A 17,954-nucleotide genomic window follows, 5' to 3' on the forward strand; every position below is an offset into this window, starting at 1 on the left:
TAATAGTAATAATTTTTAATATATTTATTTTTTATTCATAAATTAACAGTTAATACTTTACGAATTTTTTTTTATTATTTATATTTAATATATATTTATATTTTAAAAATCACATTTAATTTTTATTATAATTTAAATTTTATTTATAATAATTTTTTTTTTTTTTTTAATGAATATAAATATTTTTTTTTTTTTTAAAAAAAAAAATTATTTTTATATTATATATTTTTTAAATGTTAATTATTTGCTTTTTTACAAAGTGTTTAAATCATTTAAAATAAAGATAATACATTTTTTAGAAATATCATATATATTATTAAAATTATAATTGAAATATTTATTTTTTAATATTTTTTCGTACAAAAATAAAAAAATATAAAAAAAAAATACTAAATAATATATATTATACTAAAAAGTATATATTCACTGTATCAATATTTCATAATTATCAATTATTTCATTAAATTTAAAGGAATTCTGAAACAGCACCAAATTTAACAGCTAAATAATCATTTAATTTTTCAAGAATATCAGTTTCTCTTTCTCTATGTTATTAAAAATAAAAATATATAAAATAAATTAAAAAAATAATAAGAAATAAGAAACCTTTCAGTAGAGAATTTAGTGTAGTGTTCTTCATCATTATTATATTAAAGTTTCACTGCTTTAAGTTCATTTTCTAAAGTATCTAAAGTCAATCTATTATTTGCAAGTGAGAGTGTTTCTCTAGAAATAGAAGACTCAAGATTTCCAATTAAGGTATTTTTTTCTAAGATTTATTCATAGTATCTTTTTTTATGTTATAATAAAAGTACAAGGTCTTCATCCCATTATTTAGATTATCTTTCTTCTACATTTTTATTGTTATTTTAGACGTCAGCTAAAGATTATCTTAAAGAGTTTAATAAGTTGAGAATTTTCTATACATTGTTGTAATCTAATTTATTGCTGATTTAAGAGAGGGCCATAACTAAAGGTCTGAATAAAGAAGCTTATTTAGATTAGTTATTTTTGAGTTTATCGAAGACTTTATCAAATCTAGATTTTACTTATACGAAAGAAACACCATTGAGCATGTGTTAAATTAATTTAGTGGCTTCGTCGACTGAAGCTAATGTTTCTGTCAATTCAGCATCGGATTCTTTCCATTTTTAGTTGGCTTCAGCTCTTTCTTTTGTACCAACATCGATACTGTTTACAGTATTATCATAGTCAGATTAAGCTTAAATTAATTAAGTTTTGGCATCATCGAGGCTTACTTTATTCAATTTGATGGAATTTTCAAGAGATGTTATCGTGTTTGTGGTTTATGTGATTCTGTTGGATAATGAATCTAAATTTTCTCTGTAACTGCTTCTGACTTCTTCGATTCTATTATCAGCTTATTCTTAATCTCCAGCTAATTAATGTATGATTTATTCTAATAAAGCTCTAATTAATTCAGGAGAATTATTTGAGTTCATATTCATTTAGATGGCATTTAACATAGTCTATCCGAATGTTTCTTTTTAGATCTATGTATATAAATATATATTTATATATATAATTATTAATTACTTCAGAAAGTTAGAGATGAACTTCTTTATTAGAAAGAGTTGCAAAGATAACTGTTGCAAATAATGCAATTAAAAATATTGATTTCATTTTTTTTATTTTAATTTTATAATATTTTTATTACTTTTATTTAATATTTTTTTTTGATTTTTTAGTTATATTTGATTATTTTTTTGTTTTTAATATTTTTCTTCTTTTTTTTTAATATAAATACGTTTTAGATTTTTTATATAAGTAAAAAAATACTAAATTGCAAAAACGTAAATTTGTATAGGTTTTTTACTACTATTAAAATGAAAACGTAATTAGTTTTTAATAAAATAATAATAGAAATAAAAATAATACAATAAATTAATAATAAAAACTAATAATATATAAATATATGTATAATTTTTTTTTATAAATATATATTATAACATATAAATAATTAAATATATATTTAATAAATATTATTTTATTTTTTAATATTATAAGATTTATTCATAATATATTTAAAAATAAATTAAAATTATATTAATTAATATATATATATATTTATTTCGCATTAAAACCTTTAAAAAAATATTATTATAAGTTTATTTATTTAATTACATTTTTAATAAAGTAATTTTTTATTTTTATTTTTTACAATTCTTTAAAATATCTACAAAAATAAAATATTTATATAAATAATAATTACTAAATATTTAAATTCTAATTTTTTGTTTTATATTCATTATAAAATTATTAGAATAACAATTAATTTAGAAAATACATAAATAAAAAATTTCAATATTTATAATCATATTTATTAAGGTCCATAATTATAATTTATACAATTTTCTTCTTTACAATTACATTTTCCTCCTATAAATTTAGGTAAATTTTCTATAGGTATCTAATAAAAGAAAAAAAAAATTATCATAAAATAAAAAAATTACTTCTTCTAATAAAGTATTCATATATTTATTTCCTAAAATTTGTATTTTTTATTAAGTAGATTAACTTAAGAAGTTTTTAATTATACCCCAAACTAAATTAAACATAAATCCATTATTAATAATATACATTCTAAATTTATTAATTATTGAATTTTTTTTAAAAAAAAAACAATATAAACCTATGTAATATTTCTGGATAATTTTCTTTTGTAAGATTAGTTGTTAACTTTAAAAAATTAACTAATTAATCAGTTTTAAAAGATGAGTTTTTCAAATCTAATATTATTATCACTTTATTTATTCTTTTTCCTTTCTATGCTGAGCATAACTAAAATATGTATTTTATTATTCTTTCATAATGTTATGTATAATATTTCATAAGTCTTTCTTAATTAGTTTTTTTGAAAAGTTCATCATATTTTAATTAACCTAATCTTTCTATATAAATAGGCATTCCCTTTATACATATATTTTTTTAAAAAATAAAATAAATAAATATACTTCTATATTTGTAAAATGAAAACCATGTGGGTAAACTTATTTAACTTCTTCTAATTCACCAAATTTAAACTAAAAAATATTTTAAATATCATTTTATTTTCTCCATTAAAGATGATTTTAAAATAAGGCAGAAGATTCAATAATATTAAATTATTTGGCTTTTAAAAATCTATATAAATAATAGTCATTAAAAGTATCTTTGTTTTCGTTTATCTATTATTAAAATTATTATTTAAATTAATAGAATGTATTTTATTATTATTAATTTAATTCATTTCTAAACAAAACAAAAAAAATGTTAAAAAAAATAAAATAAAATTTTAATAATTATATATATATTTATATATATTTTTCTTTATTAATATATATAATTATATACTAAATATTTATATCATCCCATCTATATAAACCTTTTGAATTAATATTATCATTGACATTTTTATAATTATATTAAAAAGCATCAATATTTTATTCTATTTATTACTGGAATTATTTAGTAAAAACTTCATTGTTTTTTTTTCTTAATTTTTTTAAAAATCTTCTAGTGCAAATTTTGTATCTTCTAATAGCATTTTTATATCAAAACCTTATTAATAATTCGGAATAATTAAAGCTTATGATCTTTTTAAATATATAGGGATAGATCCCCCTCTTATTAATTAGTCAGTTATTTCTTCATAGTTTTATTTTATTTAAGTTTTTCTATTTTATGTATCATATTCAAATACTTTTTTTTAAACCTTTAATTATGAATTATATTTATTTCCGTATAAAAATGAATCATCGTCTTGTATCATTAAATCGCTTGGCTCTTGAGGAGGTGTATAAAAACTTGTTTTGCTCGATTGATTTTCGGATTTGTAATATTCGGGTCTTTTTATTAATTCATTTGCTTTTTTTCCTTTATTTGAGTCTTGATAATCACATGTTTCTTTTTCATTTATATTTTTTCTATCTTTTGATTCACAACAACCCATTTTTTATTTTTTTTATTTTATATAATTATATTAAAATATAATTTTTTCTTAACTTTTTTTAATTTAATTAAAAACTTATTTTTTTAACTTTTAAAATTATTTATATTTTACATATTACTTTTTTTTGTATAACATTTTTTTTTTATAGATTTATTTTTAAAATAAATAAAAAATATAAATAAAATATTATTAGATTTATAAATATATAATATATAAAATAAAAGATTTAAAGATTTTTATAAATTATTAGGAATTATAATTATTTTTATTATATTTTATATTATATTATATTATAATAAATCTTATTATAAACTATTTTTTATAATATATTATATATATAAAATTCATTTATTTTCATCAAAAAAATTATCCTATTAATTTTTACATAAATTATCAAATGTTTTCATTTTTTAAATTATTTAATTAAAATAAAATATGTCTAATTTAATATATGAGAACACTTTGAAAAAAATAATTTTATTTTTATAAAATTAAACTTAAGAAAATAAATATATTTAGACTAATAGATTAATTATAAGAAATTAAATAATTAAAATGTTAATTATATCCTTTAGAATACGAGTAAATAAATTAACAAAAAAAAAGTACATACATTTTTATTTTGAATAAACACAAATTATAAACGAAATATTAGAACAAAGAATTATTAAAAAATTTTGTAAATGCTTTAAATTAAAATCTTAAAAAAAAAACTCACAATAAGTAAGTATATAAATCATTTTATATTATTTTTATTAATATTCAGAAAACTTTAATTAACAAAAAAATTAGTGAAATAAACTAAATAATATAATTTGATAATTAAACCAATAATAAGCTAATAAGAGAAGAAATACAATTTGAAAACTTAAACAATAATATAATTTCAAATAAGTTGATTTAAAATTATATTAAAAATAAAAAGTATAACTTCTTAATTAATTAAATGATTTTAAAACAAAAGAAGATTTTTATATATATAAATATATTTATTTTTATTTTTTAAATTCAAAAAAAAATTTAATTTTAAAATTAAATATATAATATTTTTTTTAAAAATAAAAATAATAATATCAAATACATATACCATTAGTTAATAATTAAAATTTATCATATTAATTAGTGCTCCATCTATTACAACTAAAATCAATTAATCTATCTACATATTCGATAAACTTAATAAAATAAATAATATATATGATAAAAATTATAGGTATAAAAAATAAATACTTCCTTATCAGTAAATTTCTCACCAAATCTTTCTTTAAATTAAACTATATCAAATTCAGAAAAACATTATAAATTAGATTATTCCATCATAATTTATATTATATTAACAAATGATTTCGTATGTTTTTTTAACTCCATAAATCCCCTGACCATTAAAGTTTTATAATAACCAAATTATTCAGAATCTCTACCATGCATTAATTATACATATTCCTATGTATATATATATTATGTTGTCAATAAATATAAAAAATTATTGATTAAAAGTAATATATATATATATGTAAATATACATTAATTAATTTAAAATGAGCAGTTTCAAATTTGACATTTCCTGGGCTTGTAGACAAAATAAAACCAAAATCAATATGAATAATATGGCCTTAATTATCAATTAGTATGTTTCCATTATGTCTATCTTTAATTTATAATAGATAACAAATAATGGAATATCCAGCTAAACTTTCGATGAATTTTTTTTAAGCTTCTTCAAAGTTTTCTTTAAAAGTTTTTAAAAAAAACTCATATAAATTTTTAAAATTTGGCACATTTTTTTTTATAGCATCAATGCTTAAAGTATTTGGTAAAAATTCTAATTTATTAAAAATACAAAAAATATAAAAATATATATTACCTATAAATCCTGAACTTTCAGAAACAACAATTATTTCATAAGGTCTTAAATATAAAGGAATTCTAGCTTCATCAAAAATTTATTTAAATTTACTTATTAATTACATTGCGATTAGTTCTTATCTTAAATCATCACCACCTTTTACTATTAAAGGTCTCAATTTATAGCTTTTCATGAATTTAAAGGGCGATTTTTATTTTAATTCTTTATATTTATCATCCCATATATCCTCCCAGGGTCCGAACTTTCTAGGGAACTGTATTTCTAGGATATTTTTTTGGGGATTTTATTAATAAAAATTTTAGACTATAATATCATAATGTAAATAATTATAAATATTTGTAATTTGTAAAATTTTATCTTAATAATTAGACTTGAGAAAATCGAAAAATTCAATTACATCATAAATCTTTAAATCTTCTGGATTTTTTCTATATTTTTTTGTATTTTTTTATTATTTTTCTTTAGTTTAATTAAAACAGAAAGAATGCCTTTTTTCAATAATTTCATTTTTTTATTTAAAACATTTATTAAAAACGCTCAAATTTCTCTAATATTTTTACATGTTTTCCTGCTTTTTATATTCTTATAAAGAAAATTAATTAATCTATTAATTTTTAAATGTTTTTTAGAATTTATTTGGATTATAATTTGCATCTTTTCCTTCTTATTGCTACTTTACCATTTTATGTAATTTATCTATTGTGAATTATTCAATATTGTTATTTTTTTTTTATTAAAAAAATTTCGTAATATCAAATTTTTATTGCTTGTTTATTTCTTCTTTTTATATTATTTCGGCCCATTTGGCAAATCCTTTATATTTATCTTAGTCTTTTTCAACTTCTTCCTTTACTAAATTTAAATTTTGAAATTCCTATTCAAATTATAAACTTTAGGAGTTTTTTTACTAATTTTTTATCAATTAAATGAAAAAATCAATATTTTCTTTTATTTCTTACATACTTTAATTATTTATTTATTTATTTTTTTAATTTTATTTAAAAAAATAGATTAAACTTTTAGTATTATACTTATTATTTTTTACTCTACTGTTTCTATTACTATTTTATATGGAGCTCTTTTTTTTGTATTAAAAACTGTAAACGACTCATCTAATACTCTTATAAGCTTTATTATTATTTTTAAAAAAATATGAATAAATAAATAGTAGTATTATATAAACGGTATTTGAATTATAGTATTAGTCTTTATTTTTTGAAAAAGGAATAACTATTCCCTAAAAATATGATATTCCTTTATATTTACATCTGTTTTGGTGAAGATAATTATTTATTTTTTCAATATGCTCTTTTAATATTTATTTTCTTTCAGTTTCAGGAAATCTTTTTAAATATAGTGATATTTTTATTAAATTATTAATAAATAAATTCAATATAGTATTATATTAAGATCTATGCTCTTTATCTTAGAAAATTTCCAAAATTCCTTTTTAATTTTATAAAAAGAATTTAAAAAAAACTATATAAAAATAATACTAAATGTTTCTTCTTCAGAATTATTTTAACAAATATTTAATTTAATTTAATTTGCAGCATTATTAACCATTTATGTTTCTATTAACTAAATTTTAAAATTAATATATTCATATAAAAATATATTTTACAATTTCAAATTTTTCAATTTTTTATCTATGCTAGTTTATCATATATAACTTACAGCATAATTTATACGATTATAAAATCCAAGTTATCTTTAAATAAATATATATAAAATACATAAATATATATATAAATATATATTTATATAATTTTATTTTTTAATATAAATTCTATTTATTCATCTATACTTTTAAGTATAAAGATAAACTCATTTATGAACAATCAACTAAAAACTTTTCTAATAATTCAGATGATTTACATATTGCTAAATAACTTTTTTTTATTTCTTTAAATTTTCTTTTTATATATATATATTTTTTTTACACTATTTCGGCTATATAAAATTCCAAATCAAAAAGTTTAATTGTATATAATTTATTTACTAGATATTGATGTATTTCTTAATCTTTTATTTGAGTATATAAATATTCTATTAACATATCTGTTGTAAAGAATCCAGATTAAAACATACTTATTAAGCTTTTCTATTTTTATTTTATATTTTTATTAGGTGTGTCAAGATATTTTATATGTTCACCAAATGGTCCATCTATTTTAAATATATATTCATTATCTATAAAATTACATTCTTTTAATTCATTTCTAAATTATACATTTAATTATTATTTTTTAGATTTTTTTTCTTTAATTTTATAAAAAATATAATTTTATTAAAAATATAAATAATTAGTTTTTTATTTTTATTTTTATTTTAATTGTTATTTATTTTAAATAACAAAAACCATAGAATATTTTATAGTATTATCATTATTTAAAATATTAATTATAATCAATTAATTAATACTTAAAATAATAAAATCTAAATATAAATTTTTATGTATTTTTTAAAGTTTTTAATAATTTTTTATTTATTATTAAATTTTAGAAATAAAAATTATAAAAAAATAAAATTTTATTCTTAGCTATTTATAAATTTATAAAAAAAATTAAATATTATGGTTATAAAATACTAAATAAATAATAAATTTAATAAATATTAATATTAATTTATAAAAAATATAAATTAAATAATATATATAACTTTTAGTAATTATGTTTTTTTTTTTTATTTTAAAATTTTTTAAAAAAATAATATAAGAATAAAGATTATAATCAATTTTCTTACCTTCTTATTTGTATATAGTCGTTCTTTAAAAAAATTAAAATAAATATTTAAAATTAATATATATATGTAATATAAAAATAAATTTAAAATCTTTAACTATTTTCATTTTAATAAGATAACACTTTAATATTAATCTTTGAAATTATAAATTAAATACAGTATTTAATTAAAAATTATAATAATTTAATTCTTAAAAAAAATAAAAAAATTATATAAATTTATTTTAATAGATAGCAATATAAAGATACAAATAGTTTATTTTCTTATTACTATAAAAATATAAACTTAAAAATAAATTAAAACATAAAATTAATTTTAACATAAAAGAAAAATGAAATTATAAAAGATTAGTATAAAAATTTATAAGTGAAAACTGATTGAGTTATATTTTTTTAGATATATCTTATTAACTCTAGCATAAAAAATAATTTTAATGATATAACAGTCTTTACATTTAATATATGAAATATTAAAAAATTGTGTTAATTTTTATATTTTTATTATTATATCATTTTTATATTATTATTTATTTTTTAATAATAAATAATAAAAAATATTTATTATTAATATATTAAAACATAAATTAACTAATTTTTTTTTAAAAAAATATAAAAAAGAAAGAAAATATATTGATAAAATATATAAAAATGAAACTTAATGTTGAGTCTTTTACAAGTGATATGGATTTGTCAGCAGTAATTTCAATGACATAAACTATGAAAAATAAAATTCTTAGAAACCATATGATATTGATAATATTTTTCCATATATGCTAAATATTAACCTAATTATTTACTATTGTTTACACTCCATGGTACTTTGATAATTCAAATTAAGATAATATACAGTATGGATTATTGTTAAATTATAATATAAATATTAGCAATATAAGAGTGAATAAATTAATTGACTCGAATAACATATAGATAGGAGGAATATATTCTTTTGGAATATTTGTGCTGGCTTTAATTATATAAACTTTATTTTTATATTAGAAGCTTTAGTTTTATTTTTGGTTTAATAAAAAAATTGAAAATGTTAATAAAATTTTTAAATTTAAAACTTTTATAAGGATATGCTCTTTTTTAAATTTAACGGGTTTTTTTTATTGGGTTTTTATAGTTTTCGTTATTTAGATTATTGATTAGATCAATAATGTTCTTTATTTAAAATATGGGTTTGCACTTTGTGCTGGAAATATAGGGTTCTTTATTTTAATTTGTGTTTATTTTAAATTTCTGTAAAAATCAATTAAGAAAAACTGTTTAGTTAATAATTTGTTATTGTCTAGCGTTTATAACTAAATTTGAAAAAAATAAAAAAATATATAAAAATTATATAATTTTTTTTTATTTTATTATTATAAATTATAAATAATTAGGATAAAAAAATAAGATCAGTATATATATTTTACTTTATATATATATATATAAAAATTGTTATTAATTTAATTATAAATTAAATAATTTATATTTTTTAAGTTTTACTCATATAAACTAGTAATTTTTATTATAAGTTATCTTTTTAATAAGAATAAATTAATAAATGTTTATATATAATTTAATAAATATTTAATTATTATTAATTTTATATATACTATATTTTTATATTAAGATTATAATTATGTATAATATAAAAATATATTCAATATTTGATTAAATTATATTAAAAAAGAAATATCTTTAAATATTTATAAAATCTTTATTTTATAAATAATTTTTATTTTGATAAAAATATTTAAAATAAATAAAATAATTAAATATACATTATTTATAAAATTTATATAATAATTTTATTAAATTAGTTTGTTTTAATAAATTTACTGTTTTGTTATGAAAGAATTTACAATCTTACAAATAATATTATTGATTAAATTATAACTAAAAAAAATATTTTATAAAAAATGAATAAGCTTATTAATAAATTAATTAAATAATTAAATTTAACCTTGGTATATAATATTTTTTTTTGGAAAACTCTAAAATTTTTTAGCTAAAAAAATAAAAAAAAAATATAATTAATACTTTAAAAATATTTTATATTTAATTCAAAAAAAAAATAAAAAAAAATGGCAACAAGAAATATAAAAAAGGTCTTAATAGCATTTGATATAAATAAAACAATATTATACGCGCATAAAAAAACAAAGCTTCTTAACTTGAATCTAGAAAAAAATTTAGAAAATGTAAAATCAAACGAACATATAGAAGGATACGACATATATTATCGTAATGGTCGTCCAGAACTTTTAGATTTTTTATTTGTTGAAAATGCATAGCTTTTTGATATAGGAGTATGGAGTTCTTTAGACAAAGATTATACAGGTCATTTTGCTAAAAGTTACTTCGGAAGATATTATAGGAATCTTTAATTTGTAATTGCATGTAAAAGAGAAACATATGAAGGTGTTTTACGTTAGACTTCGGTTGAACCTTTATAAATACATAGAGATTTTAAATAATTATAGGAAAAATTTTAGGATTAATATACGAATAATAATATTATTATGATTAGTAATTATCCGAATTTAACTGATTCCTATACCCCTAATGATATTATTTTATCGAAATATGATCCAATTTAGATTGGAAACATATTCGGAAATGATTTAGAGATTACTACTTTAATAAAATATTTAAGAGGGCTTAAAGTTTTTGTTACTGTTAAAAATGTTGAAGACGTGAGACCCGTTATTTAAGCGAAAAGCTTTAAATAAACATATAATAGAATTCTTAATAATCAAAGAAATTATAATGAAATAAATTGACATCTCATTGATATTTTTTTTTTTAATTTTTTTTTATTTTTATATTTTTATATATATTTATTAATGTAAAATATTTATAAATTAATACATTTGATTTTTTCAGCATTTATTTTTAATAAATTTTAGTTATTTTTAAAATAATAAAAAATAATATTAAAAATACATTTATAAATGATTTCATTAATTAAAAAATATATTATTTTCTTTCATTCATTCTTTCTTTTATTAAATAATAATATTAATTTTTTTTTTTATTTTTTATATATATATTTATATATTTATATATTTATATATTTATTTATATAATTTTAATATTTTGTATTAAGAAATATTTATTATTTTTCTGGATTTTCTAAATTTATTTTTATTATTAATTAAGAATTTTTAATATATTTTAATAAAAAAATTTTGCAAATCTTAAGAATAATTAATAATTTTATTCTTTTCAATTATTTTTTATATTTTTAATTATCTTAATATCAAAGTGTATTTAATTTTTGCTATTTAAATAACATACAATAAAATATATAATCTAAAATAAAAACTCTACCTTTTTTTAATTAAAGGCACATCCATATTCATTTATAATTGATTCAAGCTACATATGAATATTTTTATTTTATAATTTAAGCAAATAAAATTTAATATAGAAATTTATTTAAAATTCTACATTTTTTTTTTTTTGAATATATCGTTTCTCCCTTTATATTCAATAGAAAAACAATTAAAACATTAAAAATAATTCTAATCAATATAATGATATATTTTTTTTAATTAATTTATTAATAGTTAAATTACATAAATTAAGAATCGAAATCTTTGTTTATTTGAAATATTATTATAATAAAAATTCTTTAATCTAAAAATTTTTAAGTTTTTTTGAATGAAATCTTTTTTTAAGGAAATTTATAGTGAATATTTTTTGGATTTAATTTTTTTACCTTAAAAATTGTTTATTAATATAAAAATGTACAATAAAAAATAAATTATACTGAATATATATTATATACAAAGAAAATTAATTTAAATTTATCTTTAAAAAATATTGTAGAAGGATTTTAGCTAGTAAAAATTAAATAAATGGCGTAAAAATGGACTAATATAAGGTTTTTTTAAATAATTAAACTTAAATTTTATAATTTAGATTAATTTTAGACGAATAATTTAGTTAGAAGAAATTATTAATAAAAAAAATTAAGAAAAGCTTTTAGAATATATTTAAATGGTAAATAAACTTGTTAGTTTAATTTTGGAATATATAATTGATATTTTTTAGCTTTTTAAAATAATAATCAATTGATGAATTTACTAAAAATATTAAAGAAAATACAATTATGTGAGTTATATAAATCCTTTATTTAAAATTAACACTAAATATAATATTTCATGAAAATAATTTATATACTAATGTGTGAAATATAGCTTAGATTATAATTTTATTTTTAGTAAAGGAATTTAAAAAGATTTTTTTTAAAATTAATTTGTTTTAGATAAAAGTAAATACAAAGAAATTATGAATAATGAATTATGATTTTTTAATTTTTTGTGAAATTATATTTAACATAGATTATTATTTTTATACAAAATTAATTTTTAATTGATACTATAAAAAATAAAAATATTTAAAAAAAAACATATGTAAATAATTAAATAAAAATGCTTTATATTAATATTCCTAGAAAAAAAAACAAATAAATTTTAAAAGTTAGAAAAAAATATATTATATTTATTTATATATTTATATTATATTATTAAAAATATATAATTTATTTTTAAAAAATAAAATAAATATTTAGTCTATTTTATTTCACAATTTTTTCGAATAATCTGAAGCATGCATTATTAATTTTAACTATAAAAATTAAAATTCATTATAATAATCTTCTCATTAAAAACAAATCAATTATTAATAAAATTTATTAGCAAAAATAAGATATTATAATATATTTAGTATTAATATTTTTAACTTTAATATATATTTAATAATCAAAAAAGTAAATATTAAAAGAAAAAAATACTAAAAATAATATGTTAAATTAATATTATAGATTTAATATGTAAATTACTAATTGTATTATTTAATTATATATTCGATAAAATTATTATTATATTATTATAAAAAAATATATATCCAATTAAATAAAAAAAAAAAATGCAAGCCAACTTAACATTATAAGATGATGAATATTTTTATTGTTCTCCTGAAGGTTTACAACGTATAGGCTAAGTATATGACAAAAATGATCCTTAAAAAAATATAAATTGGACAACTGATTATACTTTAGAAATGCCTATTAGAATGAAGAAAAAAGGTCCAGGTATTTATTAAAAAAACAAAAAATAATCTAATAAAAATAAAAAAACAAAGGAAGTGAAATCCCATAAACATTAATTGAAATATTCGAAAATACTTTGAAATAAATACCAGAAAAACCTGCTTTAAGTGTAAAAAAAGATGGTAAATGGAAAACTTTGACTTTTAAATAATACTATGAAGCTGCAAAAACATTCGGAAAAGCCTTAATTTCATTAAAAGTTTCCCCATATAAGAGTGTAAACATATTAGGTTATAATTCTCCGGAATGGGTAATTAGTTTTTATGGCTCCATATTTGGATTTTATTTACCTGTGGGTGTATATACTACTAATCAAGCCGAAGCATGCCAATATGTAGCCGAAAATTCTGATTGTGAAGTCGCAGTTGTAGAAAACGAGTAGAATTTGTAAAAGTATCTTAAAGTAATAGACAGACTGCCTTAATTGAAGCATATTATAGTATATTCAGGTGATAATTTTACTAAATCAGATAAAGTAAATGTATTGTCTTGGAACGAAATAATGGAAATTGGAAAGAAATTCAAAAGCGAAAAAGCTGAGGACGATATAGAAAATAGAATGAAGAGTTAAAAACCTGGAAATTGCTGTACTCTTGTATATACTTCGGGAACTACAGGAATGCCAAAAGGAGTCATGCTCTCTCATGATAATTATACTTGGACATCCCAAGCTGTACTTAAATAATATGATATAAAAACTTAAGGAAATGATAGAATTATCTCTTATTTACCACTTTCACATGTTGCAGCTTAAAATATTGATATTGTTGGATGTATATTGAGCGGATGTCATACATATTTTGCTGAACCGACTGCTCTTTAAGGATCTTTAATTGATACATTAAAGGAAGTTAAACCTACTTTTTTTTTCTCAGTACCTAGAGTTTGGGAAAAAATTGAAGAAAAAATGAAAGAGGTAGCTTCTTCTAATGGATGGTTAAAAACATAGATTTGTATAAATATTATATAAATATATATATATATATATTTATATATATATTTAAAAATAAGCAACATGGGCTAAAGGAATAGGTATTTTAGGTGCTTAGTCTCGTAATTAGAATTTACCTTTTGGTTTTGGAATTGCTAAATCTTTAGTATTTGATAATGTCAGAAAAGCTTTAGGATTATAAGAAGCAACACATTTGATGTATGGTGCAGCACCTTTATCACCTACTATTCGATAATATTTCTTATCTTTAAATATGTATTTGATTTCTGCTTATGGTAAATATTATTAAAAAAAGAAAATAATATATATATATATATTTATATTTTAAAATTTATTACTTTAGGTATGTCAGAATCTGCAGGTCCTTAATGTTTGTCTGATATTAAAAATTATGATGTTTTTGATAGTAATTTTTATGCATCTACTGGTGCAAGTATTCAGGGGACTAATTTAATAATTGCCTAGCCTGATAAAGATGGAAATGGTGAAATTTGTTATAGAGGAAGAAATAGATTTATGGGTTATTTCAAGAATGAAGAAGCTACTAGATAAACAATTGATTAAAACGGATTTTTACATAGTGGAGATGTCGGGAAATTAGATAAAAATGGAAATTTGTCAATCACAGGAAGAATTAAAGAATTAATTATTACTGCCGGAGGTGAAAATGTGGCTCCTGTTTTAATTGAAAATATTTTGAAAGAATAACTCAAGTTTATTTCCAATGCAGTTGTTATAGGAGATAATAAGAAATATTTGTCAGTCTTACTTACATTTAAATATGTTGCCGAAGGAGATATATTAACCAATAAATTTTCCCCAGAGACTTTAAGAGAATTCGAAATTTTGGGATCGCAAGCTAAAAATGTAGAGGAAGCGAGAAAATGTTAAAAAGTTATGAAAGCTATTTAATAGGGAATTGATAGAACTAATTAGTAGGTGATTTCTAAAGCTTAAAGGATTTAAAAATTTGCCGTTTTGGAAGGTGATTTTACTATTTAGTCGGGGGATTTGACTCCTACTTTAAAACTTAAGAGAAATGTCGTTTCTAAGAAATATGAAGGGATTATTGAATAGTTATATATCGAATCTAAGTTGTGATTAATTTTTAGTTTTTATTTGATTTGATTTTATTTAATTTTATTTTATATATTTTTAAATTAGGTTATAATAAATATTTTTTTTAAACAAAAATTATTTATTATTTCGTTTTTAAATATTTATTTCTATTAAATACTTACAAATTAATAATAATTCAAACTTTTTTTATGTTTTTTTTTAACAATGTTAAATTACTAAACAATTTTTTATTTTTTAAATAATAATCATTATATTTTATGAAAATACAATAAATTTTAATTTCCTTTATCTTTTCTATACATTCTTGTCGTATTTATAGTACTATAGTTTTTAAAAATCGTAATATTATTATATTATAACAATTTTAAAATATTTTCTTTATTTTTATTAAACATAATATCTTTGCATCCTGTTTACGTATTAAACTTATTTTATTTTAATTTTTATTAAAACAGCCAATTTTTATTTTTTTTAGGGAGTGCACTATTATATTATTTAGTAATATTAATAATAGGAGGTAATAGTGAAAAAGGTTATTATACAAATTTTTCATCTTAATGAGTTGGTAATCTAAACATATTTTGGCCGAATTTTTTTGGAATTAAAAGTTATTATTAATTATCCTATAAATTATTTTATTTAGTTGATTGAAAAGATGATTGATTATATAAAAACTTGAACTATTAAATATGTTTCTTGTAATTAATTGTATATTAGTAGTATTTTTTTTCGACAAATCTTTCTTCTTTATAAGGATCAGTTTATTAGTTTTATGTTATATTTTTTTTTTTTACTATAGATGGAATTTATGTTAATTTTTTAAATTTTAATCTGTCAGTTGATTCAATAGGGTTTGTTTTGTCTTTTGACATATATATTTTTTTTCTTTTCTTTCTAAGTATTGTTTAAAAGTTTTATGATTCGTTAATAATTTTTTTATTATTAAATATAAATGAAAATATAAAAAATTAATAAATATATAGTATATAATTATTTTATAATTTAAAATAACTAATATATAATTTAATATTTATTTTTTAAATGATTGTTTATTAGTATTTTAAAAAAATATATTTAGTATTCAATTCATGAATCTTAAAAAAAAATTATATAATTTTTGTTTGAAAACTATTACAAATTAAAAATTATACTTTATTTTAATTTTTCAATATATGAATAAAATCCTAAAATTTCTATAAAAAATTATCTTGTAAAATCTCTCATATTAAAATTTTTAAAAAACATAAAATAAATAAATAAAAATTTGTCTAGTAAAAATAAAACTAAAAATAAAAAATATTTAGAAAAATGGTCGACAGATAACACAGACCAGGTGCCAAAACAGGTTCAGGAGGTCCGGCATCAAGCTAAGACGCAAATATAGAACACAGAGAGCGTTTAAGAAAGTTAGCTTTAGAAACAATTGATATAAAGAAAGATCCGTATTTTATGACAAACCATTTAGGTACATATGAATGTAGATTATGTTTAACTTTGCATACAAATGAGGGTAGCTATTTGGCGCATACATAGGGAAAAAAGCATTAAACAAATTTATAAAGGAGATAGTTGAATGAAAGGGTCGAATTGAATATATAGTCTTAGATGAGTTAGAATAAAAATATTCAAAAAAAAAAAGTAATTAAAATTGGAAGGCCTGGGTATAAAATTTTGAAGTCTATAGATCCTTTATCTGGGTAAAAATAAATAACTTTTGAAATCGATTATGATTAAATTGAAAAAAATCAAAAACCACATTATAGGATTATGAGTGCTTATGAATAAAAAGTAGAAACTCCAGATAAATAGTATTAGTATGTGGTTTTTGCAGCTGAACCCTATGAAAATATTGCTTTTAAAATTCCCAATATTGAAATTGATTAAGCTGAAGGAAGATTTTATTCAGAATGGAATAGGGATAAACATATTTTTACACTACATTTAACATTTGTTACAGAAAGAGTTTATAATAGATAATAAGGTCCTATGTAGAAAATATAATAAAATCAATATAAATGATTTTTTTTAAAATATGATATAATTATAATATATATATTTAATTTTTAAAAATAATTTAAATTTTTTTCAGACTTAAGCATATCATTTATATTTTATAGGTGTTTAATAATTAATTGTTTTCATTATATTATTCTTAATATATTAATAGCAAACTATTAATAATTTAAATTTTATAATAAAATTTACTTTAGAAAATAATAAAAATAAGCTTTATAAATTATTAATTTTTAAAAATA

At 16.9% G+C, this 17,954-nt stretch overlaps 5 protein-coding genes across 5 annotated transcripts, besides 23 other annotated features; 3 read left to right on the plus strand and 2 right to left on the minus strand. All coding sequences in view use genetic code 6, as the record gives it.

Moving 5' to 3' along the window:
• Positions 1-113: 113 nt before the first annotated feature.
• Positions 114-150: a microsatellite.
• Positions 151-215: a microsatellite.
• A 112-nt stretch (positions 216-327) lies between these two features.
• IMG5_177960 (secretory granule protein t4-b, putative) lies at positions 328-1,682 on the minus strand. The gene is made up of 3 exons (XM_004027632.1): positions 1,558-1,682; positions 607-1,514; positions 328-545 (listed from the first exon to the last, which is right to left on the minus strand). Exons 1-3 carry the CDS (start codon positions 1,642-1,644, stop codon positions 458-460), a joined length of 1,083 nt encoding a protein of 360 aa, XP_004027681.1. The 5' UTR covers positions 1,645-1,682; the 3' UTR covers positions 328-457.
• Positions 387-424: a microsatellite.
• Positions 1,647-1,705: a microsatellite.
• Positions 1,706-1,953: 248 nt separating this feature from the next.
• Positions 1,954-2,009: a microsatellite.
• Positions 2,010-3,253: 1,244 nt separating this feature from the next.
• Positions 3,254-3,299: a microsatellite.
• A 1,726-nt stretch (positions 3,300-5,025) lies between these two features.
• IMG5_177970 (phosphatidylinositol 4-kinase, putative) lies at positions 5,026-8,184 on the minus strand (the record flags this gene model as incomplete). The annotated part of the gene is made up of 7 exons (XM_004027633.1): positions 5,026-5,127; positions 5,183-5,395; positions 5,476-5,774; positions 5,817-6,781; positions 6,865-6,947; positions 7,003-7,231; positions 7,511-8,184. The coding sequence occupies 7 exons, from the start codon at positions 8,182-8,184 to the stop codon at positions 5,026-5,028; spliced, it is 2,565 nt and encodes an 854-aa protein (XP_004027682.1).
• Positions 7,537-7,574: a microsatellite.
• Positions 8,085-8,121: a microsatellite.
• A 218-nt stretch (positions 8,185-8,402) lies between the features above and the next one.
• Positions 8,403-8,479: a microsatellite.
• A 115-nt stretch (positions 8,480-8,594) lies between these two features.
• Positions 8,595-8,647: a microsatellite.
• A 405-nt stretch (positions 8,648-9,052) lies between these two features.
• Positions 9,053-9,100: a microsatellite.
• Positions 9,055-9,092: a microsatellite.
• Positions 9,057-9,098: a microsatellite.
• Positions 9,101-9,211: 111 nt separating the features above from the next.
• Positions 9,212-11,331, plus strand: IMG5_177980 (hypothetical protein; the record flags this gene model as incomplete). Its single annotated transcript, XM_004027634.1, has 4 exons — positions 9,212-9,259; positions 9,946-9,963; positions 10,046-10,063; positions 10,657-11,331. The coding sequence occupies 4 exons, from the start codon at positions 9,212-9,214 to the stop codon at positions 11,329-11,331; spliced, it is 759 nt and encodes a 252-aa protein (XP_004027683.1).
• Positions 10,254-10,304: a microsatellite.
• Positions 11,332-11,344: 13 nt separating the features above from the next.
• Positions 11,345-11,380: a microsatellite.
• A 208-nt stretch (positions 11,381-11,588) lies between these two features.
• Positions 11,589-11,636: a microsatellite.
• Positions 11,589-11,648: a microsatellite.
• Positions 11,595-11,629: a microsatellite.
• A 1,398-nt stretch (positions 11,649-13,046) lies between the features above and the next one.
• Positions 13,047-13,081: a microsatellite.
• Positions 13,047-13,110: a microsatellite.
• Positions 13,111-13,483: 373 nt separating this feature from the next.
• Positions 13,484-15,720, plus strand: IMG5_177990 (hypothetical protein; the record flags this gene model as incomplete). Its single annotated transcript, XM_004027635.1, has 4 exons — positions 13,484-13,649; positions 13,700-14,620; positions 14,679-14,894; positions 14,963-15,720. The coding sequence occupies 4 exons, from the start codon at positions 13,484-13,486 to the stop codon at positions 15,718-15,720; spliced, it is 2,061 nt and encodes a 686-aa protein (XP_004027684.1).
• Positions 14,617-14,670: a microsatellite.
• Positions 14,622-14,667: a microsatellite.
• Positions 15,721-15,732: 12 nt separating the features above from the next.
• Positions 15,733-15,768: a microsatellite.
• A 1,239-nt stretch (positions 15,769-17,007) lies between these two features.
• Positions 17,008-17,718, plus strand: IMG5_178000 (splicing factor subunit 2, putative; the record flags this gene model as incomplete). The annotated part of the gene is made up of 3 exons (XM_004027636.1): positions 17,008-17,164; positions 17,339-17,396; positions 17,463-17,718. 3 exons carry the CDS (start codon positions 17,008-17,010, stop codon positions 17,716-17,718), a joined length of 471 nt encoding a protein of 156 aa, XP_004027685.1.
• Positions 17,719-17,954: the final 236 nt, after the last annotated feature.

The sequence above is a fragment of the Ichthyophthirius multifiliis genome (genome assembly GCF_000220395.1).
Source record: "Ichthyophthirius multifiliis unplaced genomic scaffold scaff_1120509251299, whole genome shotgun sequence".
In the NCBI taxonomy this organism is placed as follows: domain Eukaryota; phylum Ciliophora; class Oligohymenophorea; order Hymenostomatida; genus Ichthyophthirius; species Ichthyophthirius multifiliis.